Consider the following 27406-nt stretch of genomic DNA (forward strand, 5'->3'; position numbering starts at 1 on the left):
TCGGAAGCTGAGGGGAGACCTTATAGAGGTTTACAAAATTATGAGGGGCATGGATAGGAGAAATAGACAAAGTCTTTTCCGTGGGGTCGGGGAGTCCAGAACTCGAGGGCATTGGTTTCGGGTGAAAGAGACCTAAGGGGCAACTTTTTCACACAGAGGGTGGTACGTGTATGGAATGAGCTGCCAGAGGAAGTGGTGGAGGCTGGTACAATTGCAAAATCAAAGAGGCATTTGAATGGGTATATGAATAGGAAGGACTTAGAGGGTGGGACTAGATTGGGTTGGGATATCTAGTCGGTATGGAGGGGTTAGACCGAAAGGTCTGTTTCCATGCTGTACATCTCTCTGACTCTATGACATGAAATTCTCTACCAATAACACAATTGCCTTGGATTTTAAACATTTTCCCCTATCTCTTCAAAAAGATTTTATGCATTTAGGTGGGGGACAGAGTAAACATATAGTATGTACAAAGCTTCATAACTGTGTAGGACAAGATAGCTGGATTGGAGATACTATTAACGTCCATCATCCTTACATGTCCATAGTTGAAATTAGTACAAACAAAAAACCTCACCATTGGCAAAATACAATCTAACACAGTTCTCCTTAGTTCAACAAACTAAACATCATTAAGACTGTCTTATTCCTTAAATAATACCAAGAAGTGTTATTCAATTAACCACAGCTCAAGGTATCTACTGAAATGTTCATCAAGTGTTCACAGCACATGCTCTTTGCTCCAATGAAAAGAACCCTTAAACAATAGTTTGGCATTCCTTAACAATAAATTACTCACTTTTTCTTTGTTTAAGGCTTCCTGCGCTTCTAACTTATAAACCAAGTAATCTAAAGTAGAATTAAACAAAGGATAGTTAATATTCAGATTGAGCTGAAACAAAAACATTCTAACCATCAGCATTAGTAAATCAACACACACTAACACAGAATAACGGTTGAAAGATTTGCTCCTTCATTGAAGTGCTGATTCAGTAAGGAACCTCTAATATCAACGGGGGAAAAAAAACTTTGATGATTTAATCAGGATACACATTATCATACAGAATAGTTTTGACGTTCCCTATCTCAGTGTCAAACTTACAGGGTGAATGGTTGGCTAGGGCCCTATTCATGAGGTTGTCTACAATATTGATCTTGTAGCACATGAGACTGTAGGAATCTCAATGTGTACAATGACCAGTGAACGATGGCTTTTGTTAGGTAAGAGTTAAAAATCCATTTTCTGACTTCTCAACTAACATGTCAAGGAAGGAGAACTCATTAAATTGCTAAATTTATATGATAAATTTGAGCATAGGATGAAGTTTATTAAGCTGTATGAAGGAATTATTTGATGTGCCTGCAGACTGAAATACTGCAAACATGTCATCTACATTTCAGAAGTATGCAAGGAGCAGGAAGTTAGTGGTCATTCCATCAAAGGTGCACTTCTCATTGTAACCAATAAAGGTGCTAGCAAGAGCTAGGCCCAAGTAGGATCCCACAGCAATGCCATTGATTTGGACATACACGATGTGATGAACTTCATGAATTGTTAAGTTCATGAATTCAATGAACACAAATTCATACATAAGTCGTATATCTAGATTGCCATGAGATAGTCACATAGTGCAGGAGTCAATAGCTTCTTTATCTGGTGCGCTGGTAAATAAGCTGCTGATGGCAGAAAAGCACATGGATATGCTATTGCTCTCAATACAAAGACCTTGTATGGTCTTAGCAACAATAAAGAAACTGTATATGAGAAAAATACATTTAGAACTGGCTGCAGCAACTCATAAAAGTTATTCAGCCAATTCATCATCATTTGTTACACAGTGCAATCGCTCATGAAAGGACCTACATCCACCTTGTTTGACCTCTCCTTGCAATCCTCAGAAAGATACATCCACATTAGATGTGATTCTGCTATTATAAAGCATTTAATAAATAATCCAGGTTGTGCTAAGAGTTACACTGGAAACCAATTTAAGAACATCAGCTGGACATGCAATGTTTCCATTACAGTGCTGGGGAATTTTCAGTTTTCAGAAGCCTTTGGCCACTTATGAAATCTTTCGCCCCCTTGACATTAAAATGCAACCGCACAAACATATGAGATGGGAGTAGGAGGAAGCCACTCAGTCTCCTGAGCCTGCTCCTTCATTCAATAACAGCAGGGCTGATCTGATTAGTCCACGTGTCTCCGGATAATTCTTTCACTTCTTGCTTATCAAAAATTTTAAAACTTCTGTCCTAAAAAAATGTAAAGGCTCTGTTTCCATTGCCTTTTGAGGAAGCGGGTTCCAAAGACTCACAATCCTCTATGAGAAAACATTTCTTCTCATCTGTCTTAAATGTGCAAACCTTTTTTTTTAAGCAGTGACTCTTAAATCTAGATTCTGCCACAAGACGAAATGTGCTTTCCTTATCCATTCCATCAATACCCCTCAGGATCTTATGGCAAGTATTACCCTCTGTACTGCTTCCAACACATATACATCTTTCCTTAAATAAGGAGATCAATACTGTACAAAGTATTCCAGATGTAGTTTCACCAATACCGTGTATAACTGAAAGACAGCCTCTCTACTTACATGTTTAATTCTTCTCATAATAAACATTAACATTCTATAAGCTTTCCTAATTATTTGCTGTATCTTTGTGGCTTCACAAGTTCAAGTGTGATGTGCTGGACAGAAGTGCTCTTCATTGGTACATATTGGTTAGGTGATTCATTTTTTTACCTTCGATTTCCATTCATTCAGGTTAATGACAGCGTAGTGCAGTACCGCGATTTGGAGTAGTATCTAGTCTGTTGTTTACAGAATAGTGTATTTTGTATTTTTTTAGTGAGAATCTAACATTAGGGATCATCTGGTTAGCTGTAAATTAATTTAAAAGAAATTTATTTTTAGTAAAATAGTTGCGAGAGGGTAAAAATGGCAGTCAGCAGGATAGCATGCTTCTCCTGTGGTATGTGGGAAATCAGAGTCAGTTCGAATGTCCCTCATGGCCGCATCTACATGAAATGTGCCCAATTGCAGCTCCTGTCAGGCCCCATGGATAGGTTGGAGTGACAGTTGGACACACTTAGGAGGATGAAGAAGGCAAGAAGCATCATAGACAGAAGTTTTGGAGACAATGTCACATCCAAGTTTAAGCAGATAGATGGGTGACCGCTAGATGGGCACGTAGACTGTGTGGACATATCCTGTAGCTATTCCCCTCTCTAACAAATATACCATTTTGGATGCTTTTTTTGGGGGGGGCGGCGGTGCGGTGAGGGTTGACCTATTAGGGATGGTGACAGCAGCCGCCAGAATAGTGGCATCACAGTTGGCTCTGTTTTACAGCAAGGAGGATCAAAGTGCAAGAGAGCGGTGGTAATAGGGCACTCTATAGTCAGAAGCACAGGTAGGCCTTCCTGCAGCGGCAAAAAAGACTCCAAGGTGGTGTGTTTTTTCCCCAGTGCTAGGGTCAAGGATGTCTCTGAGCAAGCATGGGGCATTCACAAATGAGGGGGCAAGTAGCCAGAGGTCATGGTGGACATAGGCAGAAAGAGTGATGAGGTCGTACAAAGGGAGTTCAGAGAGTTAAGTAATAAGTTAAAAAGCAGGATCTCAAGGGTTGTTATCTCAGGATTAATCCATGTGCCAATGTGGTTAGGAATAGGAAGACAGTACAGTTAAATAGGTGACTAAAGAATTGGTGTAGGAGGGAGGGCTTCAGGTATCGTTGGATGTCTTCTGGGGCAGGTGGGACATGTACAAGAAAAACACATTGCACCTAAAATGCACCAATATCCTGGCAGGGAGGTTTCCTTGTGTCATTCGGGAGGATTGAAACGAGTCCGGCAGGAGCTGGGATCCAGAGCAGTAGGTGAGCAAGTGAATAAGGTCAGTAGGGCTAAGAGGAAAAACAGACAAGGAAAGGTTACACAGCAGGACTGGCGGTCTGAATACTATCTGTTTTAACATGAAGAGTATGACAGGTAAGGCAAATGAAATTAGAGCTTGGATTAGCATGTAACTACAATGTTGTAGCTATTACAGAGACTTGGCTGAGAGAGGGACAAGACTAGCCACTTAACTTTCCAGGATTTAGATATTTCAGCTGAAATAAAGAGGGGTGGAAAAGAGGTGGGGAAGTTGCATTACTGATAAGGGAGAATAGCTGAGGGAGTACACCATGGAAAGCTCATCCAGCGAGTTAAATGGTTACAACTCAGAAATAGAGAGGGTGCAAACACTTTGATGGGATTGCACTACAGGCTCCCAGCAGATAATAGTTGATAGAGGGAAAGATATATGGACAGATTATGGAAAAATGTAAAAACAACAGGGTAGTTGTGGTAGATGATGTTAACTTTCCCTATATTGACAAGAGTCAATTAGTGCCAAGGGTTTGGATGGGGGCCAGTCTATGAGGTGCATCCTAAAGGGTTTCTTGAAGCAAGATGTAAATAGTCTAAGAAGGGAAGGGGTGGTATTAGATCTGGTGTTGGGGAATGAGTCCAGCCCGGTGATTGCAATTTCGGGAGGAGAACATAGCGACCATAATTCCATAAGTTTGAAGTTACTTATGGATAATGGTAAGAGTAGTCCTCAGCTGGAAGTACTAAATTGGGGAGGAGGCTAACTACCGCAATATAAGGCAGTAACTGCAGAATGTACGCTGGGGGTAGCTGTTTGAAGGTAAATCTATATCTGTCGTGTGGGAAACCTTTCATGGTGAGTAGATTAGAGTTCAGGATCAGCATGTTCCTATAAAAATGAAGGATAACGATGGGAAGGTTTGGGAATCTTGGATGACAACAGAAATTGGGAGCTTAGCTAAAGAAAATGGAGGCATACATAAGGTTTAGGAAACTGGAGACAGACACAGCCCTTGAATAATATGGACAGCATGGTGGCTCAATGGTTAGCACTGCTGCCTCACAACGCCAAGGACCTCGGTTTGAATACAGCTTCAGGCGACTGTATGGAGTTTGCACATTCTCCCCGTGTCTGCATGGATTTCCTCTCGGTGCTCTGGTTTCCTTCCACAGTCCAAAGATGTGCGGGTTAGGTGAATTGACCATGCTAAAGTGCCCATAGTGTTCAGGGATATTTAGGTTAGGTGCATTAGTCAGAGGAAATGTAGAGTAATGGATCTCGGTAGGTTACTCTTCCGAGGGTTGATGTGAACTAGTGGGCCAAATGGCCTCTTTCCACACTGTAGGGATTCTCTGAATATAAAGAAAACTGGCAAGGAGTTAGGAGGGCCAAAAGTGATCACAGAATGTCCCTGGCAAAATCTCAAGGTGGTGTGTATGTGTATAAGGGGGAAGAAAATAGCTCTGGAAAGGATAGGTCAACTCAAGGACAAAGGAGAGAATTTATGCATGGAGTTAGAGGAAGTGGGTGAAGTCCTTAATCAATTAGAACACAAAACATAGAACGTTACAACGCAATACAGGCTCTTCGGCCTGGATGTTGTGCCGGCCTGTGGAACCAATCTGAAACCTATCTATCCTACTATTCCATTTCTATATGTTTATCCAATGACCAGTTAAATGCCCTTAAAGTTGGTGAGTCTACTATGGTTGCAGACAGTGCATTCCATGCCTCTACTACTCTTTGAGTAAAGAACCTACCTCTGACATCTATCCTATATCTGTCACCCCTCAATTTATAGCTATGTACCCTCGTGCTAGCCATCACCATCTGAGGAGAAAGACTCTCACTGTCCATCTTATCTAACCCTCTGATTATCTTATATGCCTCAATTAAGTCACCTCTCAACCTCCTTCTCTCTAACGAAAACAGCCTCATGTTCCTCAGCCTTTCCTCATAAGAGCTTCCCTCCATACCAGGCAACATCCCAGTAAATCTCCTCTGAACCCTTTCCAAATCTTCCACATTCTTCCTACAATGCAGTGACCAGAACTGTATGCAATACTCCGAATGGGGCCACACCAGAGTTTTGAACAGCTGCAGCATGACCTCTTGGCTCTGAAACTCAATCCCTCTACCAATAAAAGCTAACACACTGTATGCCTTTTTAACAACCTTCTCAACCTGGGCATGTATATACGTGGACACCGATATCTCTCTGCTCATCTACACTACCAAGAATCTTAGCATTAGCCCAGTACTCTTTCTTCCTATTGCTTCTTCTAAAGCAAATTACCTCACACTTTTCTGCATTAAACACCATTTCCCACCTCTCGGACCAGCTCTGCAGCTTATCTATGTCTCTTTTTAATCTACAACATCCTTCATTATGATCCACAAATCTATTGATCTTAGTGTCATCCGCAAATTTACTAACCCATCCTTCTACATTCTCATCCAGGTCATTTATATAAATGACAAACATTGGACCCAAAATGGATACTTGTGGTACCCTACTAGTAACTGAACTCCAGGATGAATATTTCCCATCAACCACCATGCTCTGTCTTCTTTCAACTAGCCAATTTCTGATCCAAAATGCTAATTCACCCTCAATCCCATGCCTCCGCATTTTGTGCAATAGCCACCCATGGGGAACCTTATCAAACACTTTACTGAAGTCCATATACACCACATCAACCGCTTTTCCCTCATCCATCTGTTTGGTCACCTTCTCAAAAATAACTCAATAAGGTTTGTGAGGCACGACCTACCCTTCACAAAACCATGTTGACAATTTTAATCAACTTATTCATCTCTAGATAATTATAAATCCTATCTCTTATAACCCTTTCCAACACTTTACCCACAACTGAACTAAGACTCACAGGCCTATATTTCCAGGGAAGTCTCTACTCCCCTTCTTGAACAAGGGAACAAAATTTGCTCCAGTCATCTGACACTATTCCTGTAGACAATGACGATATAAAGATCAAAGCCAAAGGCTTGGCAATCTCCTCCCTGGCTTCCCAGAGAATTCTAGGATAAATCCCATCTGGCCCAGGGATCTTATCTATTTTCACACTTTCCAGAATTGCTACCACCTCCTCCTTGTGAACCTCAATCCCATCTAGTCTCGTTGCCTGCATCTCAGTATTGACCTCGGTCACATTGTCTTTTTCCAGTGTGAATACTGACAAAAATATTCATTTAGTGCTTCCGCTATCTCCTTAGACTCCACGCACAGCCTTCCATTACTATTCTTGATTGGCCCTAATCTTACTCTAGTCATTCTTTTATTCCTGATATACCTGTAGAAAGCATTAGAGTTTTCCTTGATCCTATCTGCCAACAACTTCTCACGTTCCCTCCTGGCTCTTCTCAGCTCTCTCTTTAGGTCTTTCCTGGATAACTTGTAACTCTCAAACCCCTAACTGAGCCTTCATGTCTCATCCTAACATAAGCCTTCTTCCTCTTGACAACAGATTCAACTTCTTTAGTAAACCACGCCTCCCTCGCTAGACCACTTCCTCCCTGCCTGACAGGTACATACTTATCAAGGACATACATTTCTATTGTGGCCATCTCCTGCAGTTTCCTTCCCCAACCTGTGCATCCTAAATTTTGCTTAATTGCATCATAATAGCCTTTCCCCAACTTATAACGTTTGCCCTGCGGTATATACTTATTCATGGTAATTTTTCAGAATATCTCTGTTGCCCTTCTTAAACAAAGGGATAACATTGCTATTCTTTAGTCCCTAAATAAGCTCCACATTTCAATTGTGCCTGTCTCCTGAAGTTTCCTTTTCTACCCTATGCATTCTAAATCTTGCCTAATCACATCATAATTGCCTTTCCCCCAGCTATAACTCTTGCTCTATGGTATATAGCTGTTCCTTTCCATCGCTAAAGTAAATATAACCAAATTCTTCGTATTGGTATTCACAGTGGAGAAGGACATGATGGATGGGATATTATGGGCATATCAATATAAAAAGCCATAAAAACCTGATGGGATCTATCACAGAATACTGAAGGAGGGGAAGGATGAAATTGCTCAGGTTTTGTATGAAACCTTTTTTATCTTCTTTAGTCACAAGAGTGGTTCCAGAGGACTAAAGAATAGCAATGTTATTCCTTTGCTGAGGAAGGGCTACAGAGATAATCTGAAAAATTACAGGCCAGTTAGTCTTATGTCAGTGGTGGGGAAATTATTGAAAAAGATTCTTAGAAATTGGATTTACTCACATTTAGAAAAATATGGACTATTAGCCATAAAAAAGTATGGTGTTGTGCGGGGAACGTTATATTTCACAAGCTTGATGGAGTTTTTGAGTAAGTGAAGAAAATGATTAATGAGGGCAGGACAATGAAAATTGTAAACGTGGACTTTAGCAAGGCCTTTGAGAAAGTTGCTCATGACAGGCTGATACAGAAAGTGAAGCCACATGGGATCCATGTGAGCTGGCAAGATTGGTACAGAAATAGCTTAATCATAGAAGACAGAGTAAAAGCAGTGACTTGGAAATCTGTGACCAGCAGTGTTCCGCAAAGATCATTGCTGGGATTCCTGTTGAATATATTTTATATATAATAAAATATTTGGAGGAGAATGTCAATGGTCTGATGAGTAAGTTTGCGGACAAGACAAAGATTGGGAAAGCTGCAGATAGTGAGGAGGATTGTCAGAGGATACTGCAGGGTATAGATAGGCTGGAGACTTGGGTGGAGGAATGGCAGATGGAGTTTAATCCAGACAAATGTGAAGGGATAATTTTGAATATTTAATCCAGGAGGGAAATGTAAAGTAAATGGCAGAACCCTTGGAAGCATCAACATACAGAGGAATATAGGTGTACCTGGTCACAGTTCCTTGAAAGTGGCATCACAGGTGGATAAGATGGTCAAGAAGGCATATGGCACACTATCCTTCATCAGTTAGGGCATAAAGTATAAAAATTGGCAATTCACAGGGCAGCTGTATAGAATTTTAGTTAGGTCACACTTGAAATATTGTGCATCGTTCTGGTCGCCACAGTACTAGAAGGATGTGGAGGTTACTGAGAGGATATAGAAACAGTTTACCAGAAGGTTGCCTGTCCAGGAGAATATGAACTATGAGGAGAGATTGGACAAAGTTGGTTCATTTACATTTGAATGTAGCAAGGCTGAGGGGTGATCTGATAAAAGTTTACAAATTTGTGAGAAGCATGAATAGAATGAATAGTTGGAGTCTTTTTCCCAGGGTAGAAAAGTCAATTACTGGTTTTAAGGTAAAAGGGGATAAGCTTAAAGGAGATGTGAGAGACAGGTTTTTCTACACAGAGGGTGATAGATGCCTGGAATGCACAGCCAGAGAAGATGGCAGAATCAGATACAAGAACAATGTTTAAGAGGCACCTTGAAAGATACATGAATGGGCAGGGAATACAGGGATACAGACCACGTGAAGGCAAAAGGTTTTTATCTTAGAAAGGCATCATGTGGGCTGAAAGGTCTCTGCCTGTGCTGCAACTGTTCTTTGTACATACTGACCTTCTGTGATTCATACGCTAGGATACTCAGATCCCTCTGCATCTCACAGCTCCGCAATCCCTCACCTTTTAGATATTATGCTTCATTTGTGTTCTTCAAATGGGTCAATTTTACATTTTTCCACATTCTATTGCATTTGCTAGATTTTGTTGACGTACTTTAATTTATTTACATCTTTTTGTAACCTCATGTTCTCTTCATAACTGACTTTCCTACCATTCTCATCAGTAAATTAAGTAACCATATATTCAGTCCTAAATTTGCTAATATCATAAAGATAGGTCAAAAAGTAAGTCGCAAAGAGAACATAAGGAGGCTTAGAAATGGATATTTCTCAAACATGTTTTTGCTGTAAACAGGAAAGTTTTGACTGAACATGTTTCACCAGCTCTTCTGCAAAATTATGCTTCATGAATACTAACATGAACCAATGGGAATTCATTGAAATGTTTCAAGAAACATTCACATCAATATGTTAGAATTATTTCATTTATGTGAGCTCAATGCATTAGCTGCCAAGAGTCCATCCCAAGAAGGACTGTAGCAGATACTATTGGCAACTCAATCAGTCAATTTGAAGGTGAGGAGAACTGGCAAAAGATTGTAAGTCAAACCATCCATTACTTGATCAGCTACATCTGCAAATAGGATAAAAATCATAAACTAGGAGAAGAACTCATTTGGTTCAGCACCAAACCTTTAGGGAATTGTAAATCAGAGAATGTATTCCACGAACAAAGACAGTGGAATGCTATATTATTTGCAATGTTGTGAAGAATGTTATTCAATATGAATAATTTTTACAGTAAACATTTTGGTCACTCAAATAATTTATATAAACTGAAAGAGATATGCCTGGCTAAAAAGGAGACAAAGGCCAGATTTTGTCTTACGCTTTCTTGGTATGCGTGCGTCATTAGCAAGGACATCATTTGTTACCCATCCTTAACTACCGTTGAACTGAGTGGTTTGCTAGGCTGTTTCACAAAGCAGTTCAGAGTCAATCACATTACTGTGGATTTGGAGTCCAATGTAGCCCAGGACAGGTAGGAATGGCAGATTTTCTTCTCTAACGAGCATTTATGAACTGGATGGGGCTTTTCTGACAATTGCTTTTGTGGTCACCATTACTGAGCAAAATTCTAGATTTATTAATTGAAGTTAAATTCTACTGCTGCCATGATGGGATGCTAATTTGTGTCCACAAAGCTTCAGTCTAGCCCTTTAGATTACAGATCCAGTAAAATTAATATTCTGCCACTGCCTCCCTTTCAAGTCTTATAAAGTTTATCAAAGTGGGGATCAATCCCAGGTCCTTTTCCAGCTGATGCCAGTGGTCAGCTTGCCTGTACAAGCTTAAGAAAAGAGGCCAATTAGTAAATAACCTCAGTCTTTATGTCCAATTTAGAGATGGTGAGTGGCATACATACATGGAAGGGTTAATTAGTGGCCCCAACAGCAGTGCTGACCTGGGAAAGATGAGCATTGCTGAAGAATAGGAAAATCAAGGAATGGTTCAAAATGGAGGCATTCATTAAAAAATCCAGAATAAGTAATAAAAAGCAAGGCCCAAAACTGTAAAAGTCCTCAGGGTGGTGCGGAATGTGGCGGAAAGTGACGTAATTGCTTCTGAGACTAGGGTCCTGTATTCAAGTGAAGGAAATTATGACATTATGAACGATAAACTGGCCATGTTAAATTGGGGATCATTATTTAAAGAGATGATTTAGATAGGCAATGGCAAACATTTAAACAGTGCATGGATGAACTGCAAAAGCTATTCATTCATTCCTGTCTGGCACAGAACAAGAAATGTGTATAGACCATAGCTAACAAGAGAAATTTGGGGTTGCATTAAATCCAAGGAAATAAACAACAGACCGGAGGATTGGGAACCGTTTAGATTCCTGGAAAGGAAGACAAAGAGACTGGTTAAGAGGGGAAAAAGAGATTGAGAGTAAGCTTCCAGGAATATACAAACTGATAGTCAAAGCTACCACAGATATGTAAGGGGCAAAAGATTAGTACAGACAAATATAGTCCCCAAAAAACAGAAACAGGGGAATTCATAATGGGGAACAAAGAGATGACAGACCAATCAAGCATATTTTAGTTCTTTCTTCACAAAGGAAGACACAAATAACATACCAAAAATATGGGGAACTCAAGAGTCTAAAGGGAAGGGGAAATAAAAAGAAATTCTTATTATTAGAGAAATAATATTGGGGAAACTAGCAGGATCAAAGGCAGATAAATCCCCAGGGCCTGATAACCTTTATCCCAAAGTGGCCCTCGAAACAACAGATGCACTCGTGATCATCTTCCAAAATTCTACAGACTCTGGAACAGTTCATACGTGTTGCAGTATAGCAGTTGTAGACTTGTTGACTTGATATCAGTAGTGGGAAAACTGCTAAACTCCATATAAAAGATGTAATAACATAGCGCTTGGAAGATAGTGACAAGATAGGACAGAGTCAGCATGGATTTACAAAAAGGCTCAACAAATCTGCTGGAATTTTTTTGAGGATATAACCAGGTGCTTGGATAAAGAGGGATGGAATAGTAGACTCAGTTTATTTGGATTTTCAGAAGACTTTCGATTTGGTCCCATGTCAGAGCTGGCGTGCAACATGAAAGCCCATGGAATTGGAGGTCACATTTTGGAATGGATCAAGAACTGGTTGGCACACAGGAAAAAGGTATAGGAATAAATGGCTCTTATCCAATTGGCAGGTAGTGACTAGTGGGTCACTGCAGAGATCTGTGCTTGGATGCCAGCTAGTCACAATATATGTTAATAAATTAAATGAGTAAACTATGTGCCATATCTCCAGCTTTGCAATGGACACAAAGCTGTGCAGCAGAGTATGTTCTAAGGAGGATGCAAGGAATCTTCAGTGCAATTTGGACATGTTAGGTAAGATGCAGTACAATGTGGATAAAAGTAAGGTTGTGTGAGGCAAAGACAGGCAAGAAGATTATAACCTGAATGGGAAGAGATTAGGAAAGAGAGAGTCGCAATGAGACTTTGGAGTCTTCGTGCTGAAACTAAGAATACAGATGCAGTAGGTGGCCTTCATAGCCAGAGGATTCAAGTATAGAAGTAGAGATGGCTTGCTGTAACTGGACACAGTATCAGAAAGACCATACCTGCAATATTGTATCTGAGGAAGGATGTTCTGGATATTGTTAAAAATCAAAACACCAGGCTATTGTCCACCAGGATCATTTGGAAGCACTAGCTTTCGGAGCACTGCTCCTTTGTCAGGCAGTTGTGAGGCAATTACCTGGTGAAGGAGCAACGCTCTGAAAGCTCGTGCTTCCAAATAAACCTGTTGGAATATAACCTGGTGTTTTGTGATTTTTAACTTTGTCCACCCCAGTCCAACACTGGCTCCTCCACATCATGTTCTGGATGTTGAGGGAGTACAGCACAGGTTTACCAGAATAATTTGTGGGATGGCCGCACTGACAAACAGAGAGAGATTGGATTGGTTAAGACTATATTCACGAGAGTTTCGAAGAATGAGGGGAGAATCTGACAGGAACCTATAAAATTCTAAAAGGATTAGACATGGTAAACACAGGAATCATGTTGTTGATAACCAGGGAGTCCAGAACCAGAATCACAGCCTAAGAATAAGGAGTAGGTGGTTTAGGATAGGGATGGGGAGAAATTTCTTCACCCAGTGAGTGGTGAACCTGTGGAATTCACTGCTAAAGGAAACTTGTGAGAGCAAACCATGAATGACTTTCAAGAAAGATGTAAATGTAGTTGTTAGGGATAAGGGGATTATTGGATTTGGGAAGAAAGCAGGAGCAGGGTGCTGAGTTGGATGATCAGCCATAATCATATTGAATGACAGATCATGCTCAAAGGAGTGAATGGCCTGATCCTGCTACTATATTCTATGTTCCTAAGCTTTCTCAAGTATATGTGTATCTACTACTGTATATCTTTGAGCCTTGATTTTAATTTATTCTTTCAAGGATGCCGACATTGATGGCTCAGTGAGTATTTATTTCCAATTCCTAAATTGCCCTTGACAAGATCAGGTGAGCAAAGGGGCTGCTTTGACCTGGATAATGTCAGGCCTCTTGAGTCTTGTTGGGGCTGCACTCACCCAGTAAAATGGAAAATGTTCCACTCCTGACTGGTGCCTTGCAGATAGTTTAACCACATTTTGGAGATGGTCATCAACTGACACTTATGTGACACCAATATTACTTGTACAATACATATTCTATGTGTACATTGTAGTATCGACCCTGTAACTAGAATAAGGCTCTTACTTCGAATTAAAGCAAGTTGCTTCAGTCAAATTGGGCAGCTTTTATTTCAGATACAGGCGGTCTGATTTCTGACCACCAGTTGATGACCACCAGTTCAAAATCACATATCAATGCAAATGTATTTAATGCCCTACAGCGCAGCAAGGTAAGAGCGAGGGGGCATTTAGTTAGACACGAGGAAGACAAATGGTGCTTCTGACTACTTCCAGTTTGAACTGATGAAGTCCATGGCAGGAAGGCCTGGGGATGCTTATACCTACTTAGGGTTTCATCTCACCATCACATATAGTCACCCAGTTGGATTGGGGTTGGAATGGGTGCACGATATGCCCTTTTAGAATTTTATTTGGCAAACTTCAAAAAGAAATTTAACAATGTGTCACCTTTGTAGATGAGCACAGGCCCTACTGTTAGTAAACTGATAATCTGTGCTTAGTCAATGCCCTGAAGTGGGCATTACACAAAGCAATTTCTAACCCTTCACTCTGAACCATTCCAACTCACATTGGCAAAGGCCAATTTTAAATCGTATATCCACACTTCAAAAACAATCTCACAATTAAGTTCAGATCAAAACACAACATCTTTCGAGATATTGTTGACCACTGGCTACATAAGAAAATTTTTGACATTTTTAACTTAAATTTAGAAACCTGTAATGTTACTTAAACTGGCCACTTCATCAGGCTTTGCAAGCAAAATGCTAACTTCCATTGACAAGAAATGTTCAGGAGGGAAAAAAAACTAAGTAGCAACATTACCAAAATAGGTTCAAAAAAAGCAGTAGGTGACTGGAAATTGCAAAGCGACCCAATGTTTTTGTCTTCCTGTTACTTCATCTGTAAAGGCATGAATGACAGATGCTCTTTTTCAGGAGTAATGCCTTCACATTGAATGAAGTATGTCCATGAAAGTTCATCTTCATAGTGAATAACTATTAGGCTCATGGAGTGCCTGTGTCTAAAAGTGAAGAAGGTCATTTTCATACCTGGCAACCATTACACTTATGAAGCAGCTAAAGAATGCTGATGTAATTTTTATTTGGAAACAGCGCTATAGGAAATGCTTCAAGTGAAAAATAACTGCTGCACATGAAGCTGGCACTGACATTTTCATCTGACGTTCTGATGGAATCCACATGATCCATTCATATGAAATGTGCTGAAAGCTGAATCTATTGCTGACTGCTTTCAGCAGGATAATTCATCACAGAAGCAGAGGGAGCAGCTGAATCCAACTGTCAATAACCCACAGAAACTTTTGACAGCCAACACTGAAGCAGAAAACCTACATGATCGCATGAGCTCCTCGATGCCATAGACATATGTCTTGAAACTACTTTGAGAAATGGGACTGAATATTGTGAGAAGTCCAGCAAGGCCAATCTCAATATCAATGCAATCACTGCATTTTTTAACAAACTAACTAGCATCGAGATACACGTTAGGCAGTGATGATTCACCTATTAAGGCGAATTACAGGCACTGGTGACATTAATAACTGCACACCTCACCTTATTAACATGCAGCTCCCTATTGCATTAGCTGCCATGAGCAAACACAATGCTAAGAACTACCAACATGGAAATCTGAGTGGGTACTTATTGAATTCAGCTCGCTGTTTGCTCCAAAGGATCTCTACACTGGGGTTTGTGACAGTGAATGAGGGAAGTTGTTGCAAGGAATATTGAAAGAGATAGAGGGTGAAACTTGGTGGAAGGTGTGTCCAACAGTAGATATGGAGTGTGTGTGAGGCACTACAGGAAAGATGATGGAACCTATGCTGACAAAATGGAGAATGTCACTGACCTTCTTCCTACATTGCTGTGCACTCCGCCAGATAGCTGCAATTCCACTGACCATGAATCAGGATGGCATGATCTGGTGTTGTAGCCTCCACTGCCAGTCCTGGGGATGACACACACCACACCCCTGCACCACCCCATGTAGCAGAACCTACAAGTCCCTTGCTTAAAGCAGGGCACCAATTATCCCTTCTCTCTCATGCCCTGGGCGAATATCACAACCTGCACAAGGAAGCTCTGGATTAATACTGCTATCCAGGCCCACAAGCAGCTCTTACAGACAGGGATGCCGGTCCATTCTGGATATCCTAGCTATGGCGAGTGGTAGAATGGGGCTAAATTCGAGTGAGCAAGGCACCATAGAAGCACGGTTGGATATTAATGAGTCGAGTTTAGTAAGATATGACACGAGATCTCAAGAGGTACCATGGTGAGAAGCCTTTCATGAACCTCAACAAAAGTGACACTTTGCCAAAAGAATATAAGATTCAGAACATAAAAACTGTTGCTGGTGCATGGGAAAATATTGCTGCCAATGAGAATGAGAAGAGACAACAACTATATACAGTGGAAGAACCAGCCCTAGCATAGTCGTGGCACCTAATTTTGTGTGATTGCTGATGGAGTTGCTCTACCTTGCATGTCATCAAGAATGTTGTGAATTAATGTACTGTCAGCAGGAAGCAAGCCATAATGCTACAAGTATTTCAACAAATTACTTACCACATGTTACACAGATAGATAGTGCTCAAGTTGTCAATGCATGCAATATAATTGTTTTGCTGCTTTATTACAATATTTAATTATTTTAGGATGCTGTTTCATTACAATTACTTAATTCCTGTTGCAGGACAATTCAACTTCTTCTTAAAGAATAAATTGAAGTAAGAGTTGTACCAAAGCCACTGTGGGCATGGAATATCACTGTTACCACACAGATACAACTGTAAGGAAATGTTCAAGACATTAAGCAGCTTTCCTAGCCAAACAAAGAGTTTGTTCTAGTACAAGTAGGAATAGCAAGAACTGATTAGTTCGAAGATTTATGTCATATTATTCATAAAAAAAATTTGATATTATGTTGCAAATGGAATTCATTCTGACAATCATTAGAGAGGTTGCAATTGCAATGAACTTCAAACTTTTCTGCAAATAAACTGATGCACCAAAATACAGTTTCAGCACCACTATTGCAATCCCAAAATATAGCACTTTAAATGACTCTCAAAAGCAGGTTCTTGATTACAATGAGGATGCAGAATTTAATGATAACACTCAGAGGTCAAAACAGCATGTTAGGTTGAACAGTTAAAAATCTTTTTTTTCTTGTCTTGAAATATCAAACAAATCGGTTACATCAGAATTTTGAGCATTTTCACCAGAACTGGTTTTGAATGCCTAACAAATTGAACATTTTGTTAGGCACCAATGCTTATGGAATGCTGCCTGCATTGGCTGAAACTGTTGAGCTTTGTCTGATAGTAGGACATATCCACAACTGCAGTTCAACCAGACAGGAACAAGTGAAACCTGAAAATACATTAAGCACCTACACCACACATAGATGCTACACATAATCAAGCAGACAATCTATCCATTTTTTAATTCCAGAAGAAAAATCAAGGATTGGATTCTAGAATACAAAATTGCATAGGCAGCAAACAGCAAAAAAAAACATGATTGGCAAATACCAGTTTGGTAATAACTGTCCAAAAAGAAAACTGTGATAATTACAGAATCGAGTGGAAAACTGAGTGCTGTGAGTTTTTTGCTTCAATTTCCCCACCCAGTGCAACTTCTTCCCCTGGCTCTTAGGACCTGGCATGCAGTTGGGTGAGTTGCATCACAGGGGTTTTAGTAGCCTCATTACCAGAACATTACATGCCAAAGCTGCTCAGTCTGCAAGTATTCCCCCTGATTATTGGTCCATCTCTGGACTTTACTGCAATGATTCCTTTGAGGATGCTTCATTGTCCCTATAGGAACAATATGAAGCAAAAGAAGTTAGAACCATTTTGATAACCTCAAATCTTCTTAATCCTTTCCATGCTGTTCTAACTTTGTAGATCTGCTGCATTCTTATTCTCAAGTTTACTTCTCCTCCTCTGCTATCACCATGGATCTGAACCATTAGACATCTAGTCAGTGCCACTATGAACAATCCTGTGATCAGAAGATTCCCATACTCATCTCTGTCCTCCCTTGCCTACACTATAATTAAATCAGTATCACACTGATCAGGAATTAATTTCTGTAAAATATTAATTTTGCATTGTATTTTAAGAATTGCGGAATCCTAAAATCCCATGCCTGATTCTTGGCCTCTTGCAGTCATGACAGAGCTTAGATTTTTATAATTGGATAAGAATTTGTCTTAACTGATGATGCAAAACAATACTATAGCATAGACTATCCCTTATAGACTACAATGAAACTGAATATCTGGCTGTATGTATAATGGACAGCTGGAATGACTGCCTGCTTTTCGCCACTACATAATTAAATTTCGACCTTAATCTCCTTAAAGTAAGAAAAACGTAAACATTTCTCTGCCACCAACGATATGATTAAAGGAGGAGGAATGTACAAAATGCCATGGTCAGAGTAGGAAAGTTACATGTTTGCAAGACTGCACCATAAAGATAGAACTTGTTTATGGCAATGGCCCAGAGCACTTATATATGAAGGGTAAGTAAATGAGTGAAAAAGAATGAACACATTTATAACATTACGGTGTGACTGAATATTTCTTTACCTTCTTTTGCTTTTTTATGTTCACTTCTTTCTTTTTGTAGTGATTTTTCTAATCTTGATCTATGTTCATAAACAACTGCAACAAAAAGAAGTTGAAAGTCATTTCATTTCTTACTTGAATTTCAGACATTATTGTTGATCAAAAGTTCTCTCTCTGGAACAAATCATTCAATATGCAAAAAGGTGAAAATAAGCATAAATTGTGAATTATCAATGTTCAAATATTTTGAAAGATCATATTCCTTTGCACATGCAAAATATTAGAAACATGACAACTTTAAACTGCCCATTTATGCACTTTAAAGGGAACTTAATTCAAGTTAACTGTTTGTTTATTTCACTATTGATAGCAATTACATTTAGTGGAACTGTACAGCAATTATAGGAAATCTAATCCCTGTATTTACTGTTGAAGTGACTAATGGATTTATTAACAAAGGCTACTTTATACAAGTCAAAAGCAACACACATTTCAGTCATGCTCAGTTATTTTATGATTTGGAGATGCCAGTGTTGGACTAGGGGGGGCGAGAAGTTAAAAATCACACAACACCAGGTTATAGTCCAACAGCATTATTTGGAGGCACTAGCTTTTGGAGTGCTGCTCCTTCACCACTTGGTTGTGGAGTATAAGATCATAAGACACAGAACTTACAGCAAAAGTTTACAGTGTGATGGAACTGAAATTATATATTGAAAAAGACCTGGATTGTTTGTTAAGTTTCTCATCTTTTAGAATGAACCTGCTGGTTTCAGTTCTTTCATTTGTAAATCGCAGAACTTTTTTTAAAGTTACATTCTCAAGTGAACTTTAACAATAGGTGTCATGTCGGCCCAAATAATGCATTGAAGGTGTGTGAGCTTCTAAAAAATGGATTTACATAGTCTTACATTGATTCATGCAGTTTTTGAGCAAAATAAAGTGTGCATATGTGTGTAAATGTGAGTGTAAAGGGGTATAAGTCTGTGAGAGGGTGCGTGGGTACATGTGAGTGTGGGACCTGGAAGTACTCAAGGATGCCTTCATAAGAATGGGGTACGATGCTCAACTCATCGACCACCAGTTCCAACGTGCCACAGCGAGAAACCATAATGAACTCCTCAGGAGACAGACATGAGCTGCAACAGTCAGGGTACCATTCGTTGTCCAGTACTTCTCAGGGGTCGAAAAACAATATCATGTTCTTCACAGCCTGCAACACATTATCAATGAGGATGAGCACCTCGCCAAGAACTTTCCCACACCTCTACTTCTTGCCTTTAAACAACTGCCAAACCTCAAACAGATCGATTTGTAGCAAACTACCCGGCTTTCAGGACAACACCATACAACCTTGTCACGGTAGACGCTGCAAGACGTATCAGAGTGTCGACACGGATACCACCATTATGCGTGGGGCCACCTCCCATCATTTACAAGGCAGATACTCATGCGACTCAGCCAACATTTTCTAACTCATACACTGCAGGCAAGGATGTCCTGAGGCAAGGTACATTGGCGAGACGATGCAGAGGCTATGGCAATGGATGAATGGACACCACACAACAATCAACAGACAGGAGTGTTCTCTCCCAGTTGGAGAACACTTCAGCGGTCCAGGACATTTAACCTCAGACCTTTGGGTGACCGTCCTGCAAGGCGGACTTCAGGACAGGCAACAATGCAACGCGGCTGAGCAAAGGCTGATAGCCAAGTTTGGTACCCATGAGGATGGCCTCAACCGGGACCTTGGTGACCCCACTGCACTATACAGGTATGTATCCCTTTATCCAAGCATCCAAAAACCGAAAAGCGTCGAAAACTGGAGCGTGCAGCATCAGTCGTGTCTGTGTAACATAACAGGGTTTTTTTTGGCGGGCAAAGGCCGCACCCACTCGACTCAGAGGTGTCTGTTGTGTATTGTATTGACTGTGCGAAATTGTTTAATTTTAGAGTGAAAATGTCGAAAGGAGGTGCAGGTACATCTATGGCTAACAATAATATAAAGAAAAGGAAGCATCTGTCATTATCAGTAATGCAGAAAGTGGAGTTATTGCAGAAACTTGGCTGTGGTGTGGCTGTGCGGCGCCTTACTGAAGAATATGGTGTCAGAACTACCACTGTCTATTATTTGAAGAAACAGAAAGACAAGTTACTGAAGTTTTATGGTGACAGTGATGACCATCAACTAATGAAAAATAGGAAAACACTGCATAGGGCAAAAAAATGAAGATCTTAACCGTGTGTTGACGGAGTGGGTTAGACAATGAAGAAGTGAACGTATGCCACTGACTGGTTTGATGGTCGTGAAACAAGCTAGAAAATATCATAAAGAACTGACCATTGAAGGTGAGTGTCAATATTCAGAAGGTTGGCTGCAGAAATTCAAGACGCGTAATGGTGTGAAATACCTGAAAATCTGTGGCGAAAAGGCTTCCGCTGACCATGAAGCAGCTGAAAATTATGTTGGTGAATTTGCCAAGCTGATGTCTGATGAAAGCCTTAGTCCTGAACAAATTTACAATGCTGATGAAACAGCTCTCTACTGGCGCTATGTTCCGAGAAAAACATTAGCAACGGCTAATGAGAGAGCACCAGCAGGAAACTAAGGACAGATTAACTATTCTTGGGTTTGTCAATGCTGCAGGCACACACAAGGTGAAATTGGCAGTGATTGGGAAAAGCAAACATCCAAACAGTCTTAAAGATGTATGCAATTTGCCTCTGCATTATAATGCAAACAAGAAAGCATGGGTAACCAGAGAAATTTTTTCTGACTGGTTCAATAACACTTTGTACCAGTGGCACGAGCTCATTGTAGACAAGCTGACCAGAGAAAAAGTGTAAACTTTTATTGTTCCTGGAAAACTGCTCTGCACATCCCCCTGCCGAACAGCTTGTGAAAGCAATGTTTTTGGCATTTACTTGTCCCCGAATGTGATATCGGTATTACAGCCTTATGACCAAGAAATATTTGCTCCATGAAAAGCAAGTATATTTTTTAAACAGTATGCTTGCTGCAGCCAACAGAGAGGCAGGAATTCAAGACTTCCTGAAAGGGTTTAGTCTTAAGGATGCCACTTACGCAGTTGCGAATGCTTGGAATGATGTTGATAAAGCAACATTAACAAATGCTTGGCACAGACTCTGGCCTACAATGATGTTTCTTGTAAATGAACCTGCAGATGAAGAATTTGAAGGACTTCATGTCACTGAAGAGAAAAAGATGATAGCAAGCCTCGTTACTTACGCACAAAATTTATCGTACAAAACTGTAAATAAATTATGTGAAGCTGACATCGAAGAAATGCTGAACATTGACAATGATGTGCCTGTCATGCATTCCTTGAGCGATGGGAACATTGCTAAAAATGGTGAGGATAGTAGTGATGATGATGAGGATGGTGATGATGAGTTAGTGAACACAGTTGAAAAAGTCCCCACTGACAATATGGTGAAAATGTGCGATCAGGTAACTGCTGGCCTTGAACAACGTTCATTTATCAGCGAGCAAGAGATTATGGCAATTTACTCAATTAAAGAGCTTGCTTAGACAGAAACCTATGTTAATGAGACAGATGACACTTGAAGAAGCCTTTAAAACCACTGCATACCATAGTGCTGAAGCTGTGTATGTTTGAGTTTTACTGAATATTTTTTATGGAAATAAAATGTTGTTGAATATTTATAGTCATTGTATTTCATGGATTTGTATATATTACTGTATAAATAAGCTTTGTACGTTTGTTTTCCAGAATGTTTTTCTTGTGGTGTTTTTTATGGAAATAAAATGTTGTTGAATATTTATGGTCGATGTATTTCATTTATCAGTACACTACTCTATAAATAAAGTGTGGTAGTACTTCTAATCTTCATTTATCCTGCTTAGTGTCAGTATTCATACATTTTTGCTGCAGTACAGTGTTTACATTTGATTATGGGTTGCTGCCCTGCACCCTACAGGGACACTACATTAGTTCCGAAAATCGCAAAATTCCGATTTCCGCAAAGCAGCTGGTCCCAAGCATTTTGGATAGAGAGATACGTACCTGTACACACATACAGACGCACACTCACAGACATACACACACACACACACAGACACACACACTTCTACACTCACACGCCTACACACACACACACATACAGACACACATCTACACTCACATGCCTACACACACACTCCCACATATACTCACACAGACTCTCTCTCATACATACACATTCACTCCCACGCTTACACGCACACACACACCCTCTCAGACTCATACTCCTTCACACTCATACTTACACACATACACACACACTCTCACAGACACTCATAACATCCCCCCACACACACCCACATGCACACACACATATAAGTTTGTGGAGTGAATTTGTACTTCAGAATTAGACTTTATTTTGCTCATAAACTACATGAATTCATATAAGATTCGGTAAATCCACTTTTTAGATTAGAATCAGTCTGAACATTGTGGCACAGACAGTGTCACACAGGGCACCTCACTCCTTCAATGCATTATCTCAGCAGGCATCTATCGTTAAAGTTCGCTTGAGAATGTAACTTTATAATAGTTCTGGGATTTACATATGAAAGAACTAAAACCAACATGTTCATTCTAAAAGATGAGAGACTGAACAAACAATCCAGGTCTTCTTCAATATATAATTTCAGTTCCATCACACTGGAAACTTTGCTATAAATTCTGTGTCTTTTGATCTTATACTCCACAACCACCTAATGAAGGAGCGGCGCTCCGAAAGCTAATGCCTCTAACTAAACCTGTTGGACTATAACCTGGTGTTGTGTGATTTTTAACTCAGTTATTTTAGTAAGTATCTGTTTTTCCTTCCCAGAATGCATTTTTGCAGGTGCAACAATTTCTGAATAAAACTACTGAACTGCCATAGAGCTTAATACAAATAATTAAAGCAACCACATTAAGGGATTATTGAAAAGCAACTGCCACTCATAAAATCAAACAATTAAACAATACATAAAAGTGTTTAATTAAATCGAAGGGCAGAATTTTCTACTCCCTTGAGCAGCACAGGAGTTGGTGAGAAAATTGAGAAATTATAGTAACAACAAAAATCGGAATCCCAATAGGATAGTGAAGAAGGTGATTTGTAAGCTATCCTTTATTGGTCAGAGTATTGAGTACAAGAGTTGGGAGGTCATGTTGCAGCTGTACGGCCATTGGTTAGGCCATTTTTGGAATATTGTCTGCAATTCTGGTCTCCTTCCTATCGGAAAGATGTTGTGAAACTTGAAAGGGTTCAGTAAGATTTACAAGGATGTTGCCAGGGTTGGAGGATTTGACCTATAGGGAGAGATTGAATAGGCTGAGGGGTGACCTTATAGAGGTTCATAAAATCAAGAGGGGCATGGATAGGATAAATAGACAAAGTCTCTTTCCTGGGGTGGGAGAGTCCAGAACTATCAGTGGTTAGCACTGCTGCCTCACAGCGCCAGAGACCGGGTTCAATCCCCACCTCAGGCGACTGACTGTGTGGAGTTTGCACATTCTCCCCGTGTCTGCGTGGGTTTCCTCCGGGTGCTCCGGTTTCCTCCCACATTCTAAAGTTGTGCAGGTCAGGTGAACTGGCCATGCTAAATTGTCCGTGGTGTTAGGTAAGGGGTAAATGTAGGGGTATGGGTGGTTTGCGCTTCGGCGGGTCGGTGTGGACTTGTTGGGCCGAAGGGCCTGTTTCCACACTGTAAAGTAATCTAATCTAATCTAGAGGGCATAGGTTTAGGGTGAGAGGAGAAAAATATTAAAGCAACCTAAGGGGCAACATTTTCACTCAGAGGGTGGCATGTGTATGGAATGAGCTGCCAGAGGAAATGGTGGAGGCTGGTACAATTACAACATTTAAAAGGGCACCTCCAAAGCATCTCATCCATGTCTCGCACCACCGCCCTCAAACCCCACCCCTCCAACCACAACAAGGACAGAACCCCCTGGTCCTCACTTTCCACTCTACCAACTTCCACATAAACTGCATCATCCGTTGACATTTCCGCCACCTACAAACAGACCTCACCACCAGGGATATATTTCTCTCCCCTCCCCCATCCACTTTCCATTCCATCCGTGACTACGTGGTCAGGTCGATGCCCCCCAATAACCCACCCTCCCCTCCTGGCACCTTCCCCTGCTACTGCATGATGTGCAAAACCTGCGGCCAAACCTCACGCCTCACCTCCATCCAAGGACCCAAAGGAGCCTTCCACATCCATCAAAGTTTCACCTGCACATCCATCAATGTCATTTATTGTATCCGTTGCTCCCGATGCGGTCTCCTCTACATTTTTCCCTTCGATTTTGAGTGTAGTTTCAGAAACTCACTAATAAGCAGCAAGTTCCTTACTTCCATACATTTGAATCTCATTATTATGTTGATTTCCTATCAACAACTTCCAATTCTCCTCCCCTTCCCTGAGAAATTGACAGAATAAATTCCAAATATGAAAGTCAGAGAAGCTACCAGGTAGCAGCCAACATTCATCCAACCTTCAATCAATCCTACCTTGATTGAAAGTCCCTGCATGCTCCATGGCCACCATCCTCCTCCTCCTTTCATCCATGCAACTCATCATTGGCAAACCCTGACATCAATTCTGCCTCACCACATCATCAATTCTGTTCTTGGCCCAACTCCATACCATTTCAGTATTCAACCCTTGACTTGGAGTGGAGGGTCTCAACCAACTTACATACTTCTGTCAGGTCACGTTGCATCCTCTGGATATATTTTATTGGTCTTAGCTTTATTTCTTAACGCTCACTCGCTTAGATCATACGTGGAGACTGCCAGTCTCTGTGACTTTCACCAGTTTCTAGTACAGAAGGCAGTGTGTCACAGTTCAGTGCACTGAACAGTCAAAGGGTGTGTGTGTGTGTGTCTGTGTGTGTGTGTGTGTGTGTGTGTGTGTGGGGGGTGGGGGGGGCGTTTAGATTGGACATGTCAATGTATGGTAACCTTCAATGTCAATGTCATATCTACAGCAACGGCTTACATGGTGAACACACTGCAAGCACCTCAACCAATTGGCCATGTCTAAAAGTCATAACGCTCTCAAGCATGAATGCTTGGGTTATACAATTGCATTTTGATAAGGCACTGATATCAGTGTTCCTTACTGAGGCATCACATTGACCTTTCAAAGTCTCCATACCAAACTAGGGCTATAATTTCATTGTGACTGATGCAAGAGCTCAGGAGTACCATTCGTGAAATTAGTCATTCTACTAATACTATCAAGGACAGGTATATCTGTAATAGACAGACTAGAAAGGACACGAATAGGAAGTTGTTTGTTGTCGCACCAGCCACACGTCCAGTCTGGAAGAAATATCATAGAGTCATAGAGATGTACAATGCGGAAACAGACCCTTCGGTCCACCCCGTTCATGCCAACCAAATATCCCAACCCAACCTAGTCACACCTGCCAGCACCCAGCCCATATCCCTCCAAATCCTTCCTATTCGTATACCCATCCAAATGCCTCTTAAATGTTGCAATTATACCAGCCTCCAACACTTCCTCTGGCAGCTCATTCCATACAAGTACCACCCTTTGAGTGAAAAGGTTGCCCTTAAGGTCTTTTTTATACCTTTCCCCTCTCACACTAAACCTATGTCCTCTAGTTCTGGACTCCCCCACTCCAGGGAAGAGACTTTGTCTATTTATTTTCTCCATGCCCCTCATGATTTTGTAAACCTCTATAAGGTCACCTCTCTATCTCCGATGCACCAGGGAAAACAGCCCCAGCCTGTTCAGCCTCTCCCTGTAGCTCAAATCCTCCAACCGTGGCAACATCCTTGTAAATCTTTTCTGAACCCTTTCAAGTTTCACAACATATTTCCGATAGGAAGGAGACAGTGTTCTAATCAATGCCCTGTACAGCCGCAACATGACCTCCCAACTCCTGTACTCAATACTCTGACCAATAAAAGAAAGCATACCAAACGCCTTCTTCACTATCCTATCTACCTGCAACTCCACTTTCAAGGAGCTATGAAACTGCACTCCAAGGTCTCTTTGTTCAGCAACACTCCCTAGGACCTTACCATTAAGTATATAAGTTCTGCTAAGATCTGTTATCCCAAAATGCAGCACCTCGCATTTATCTGAATTGAACTCCATCTGCCACTTCTCAGCCCATTGGCCCATCTGGTCCAGATCCTGTTGTAATCTGAGGTAACCCTCTTCACTGTCCACTCCACCTCCAATTTTGGTGTCATCTGTAAACTTACTGTACCTCTTATGCTCGCATCCAAATCATTTATATAAATGTCAAAAAGTAGAGGACCCAGCACCGATCCTTGTGGCACTCAACTGGTCACAGGCCCCAGTCTGAAAAACAACCTTCCACCACCACCCTCTGTCTTTTACCTTTCAGCCAGTTCTGTATCCAAATGGCTAGTTCTCCCTGTATTCCATGAGATCTAACCTTGCTCACCAGTCTCCCATGGGGAACCTTGTCGAATGCCTTACAGAAATCCATATAGATCACATCTACCACTCTGCCTGCATCAATGCTCTTTGTTACTTCTTCAAAAAACGCAATCAAGTTTGTGAGACATGATTTCCCACGCACAAAGCCATGTTGACTATCCCTAATCAGTCCTTGCCTTTCCAAATACATGTACATCCTGTCCCTCAGGATTCCTTCCCAAAACTTGCCCATCACCAACGTCAAGATCACTGGTCTATAGTTCCCTGGCTTGTCCTTACCACCCTTCTGAAACAGTGGCACATGTTAGTCAACCTCCAGTCTTCCGGCATCTTACCTGTGACTATCAATGATACAAATACCTCAGCAAGAGTCCCAGCAATCACTTCTCTAGCTTCCCACAGAGTTCTAGGGTACACCTGATCAGGATTTATCCACCTTTATGCGTTTCAAAACATCCAGCTCTGTAATATGGACATTTTGCAAGGTGTCACCATCTATTTCCCTACAGTCTATATCTTCCATATCCTTTTTCAGAGTAAATACTGATGCAAAATACTCATTTAGTATCTCCCCCATTTTCTGCGGCTCCACACAAAGGCCGCTTTACTGATCTTTGAGGGGCCCTATTCTCTCCCAGTTACCCTTTTATCCTTAATGTATTTGTAAAAACCCTTTGGATTCTCCTT

At 40.8% G+C, this 27406-nt stretch overlaps 1 protein-coding gene across 2 annotated transcripts in view; it reads right to left on the bottom strand.

Moving 5' to 3' along the window:
• The window catches only part of golim4a (golgi integral membrane protein 4a), a 108766-nt gene that overhangs the window by 55042 nt on the left and 26318 nt on the right, over positions 1-27406 (bottom strand). For both annotated transcript variants that reach the window (XM_043702168.1, XM_043702169.1), the window contains 2 exons: positions 18271-18345; positions 800-849 (listed from right to left, as the gene is read on the bottom strand). In XM_043702168.1, coding sequence (XP_043558103.1) covers positions 800-849; positions 18271-18345 — 125 coding nt within the window. The remainder of the gene's footprint in view (positions 1-799; positions 850-18270; positions 18346-27406) is intronic.

This window comes from Chiloscyllium plagiosum, chromosome 13 (assembly GCF_004010195.1).
Source record: "Chiloscyllium plagiosum isolate BGI_BamShark_2017 chromosome 13, ASM401019v2, whole genome shotgun sequence".
Taxonomy (NCBI): Eukaryota; Metazoa; Chordata; class Chondrichthyes; order Orectolobiformes; family Hemiscylliidae; genus Chiloscyllium; species Chiloscyllium plagiosum.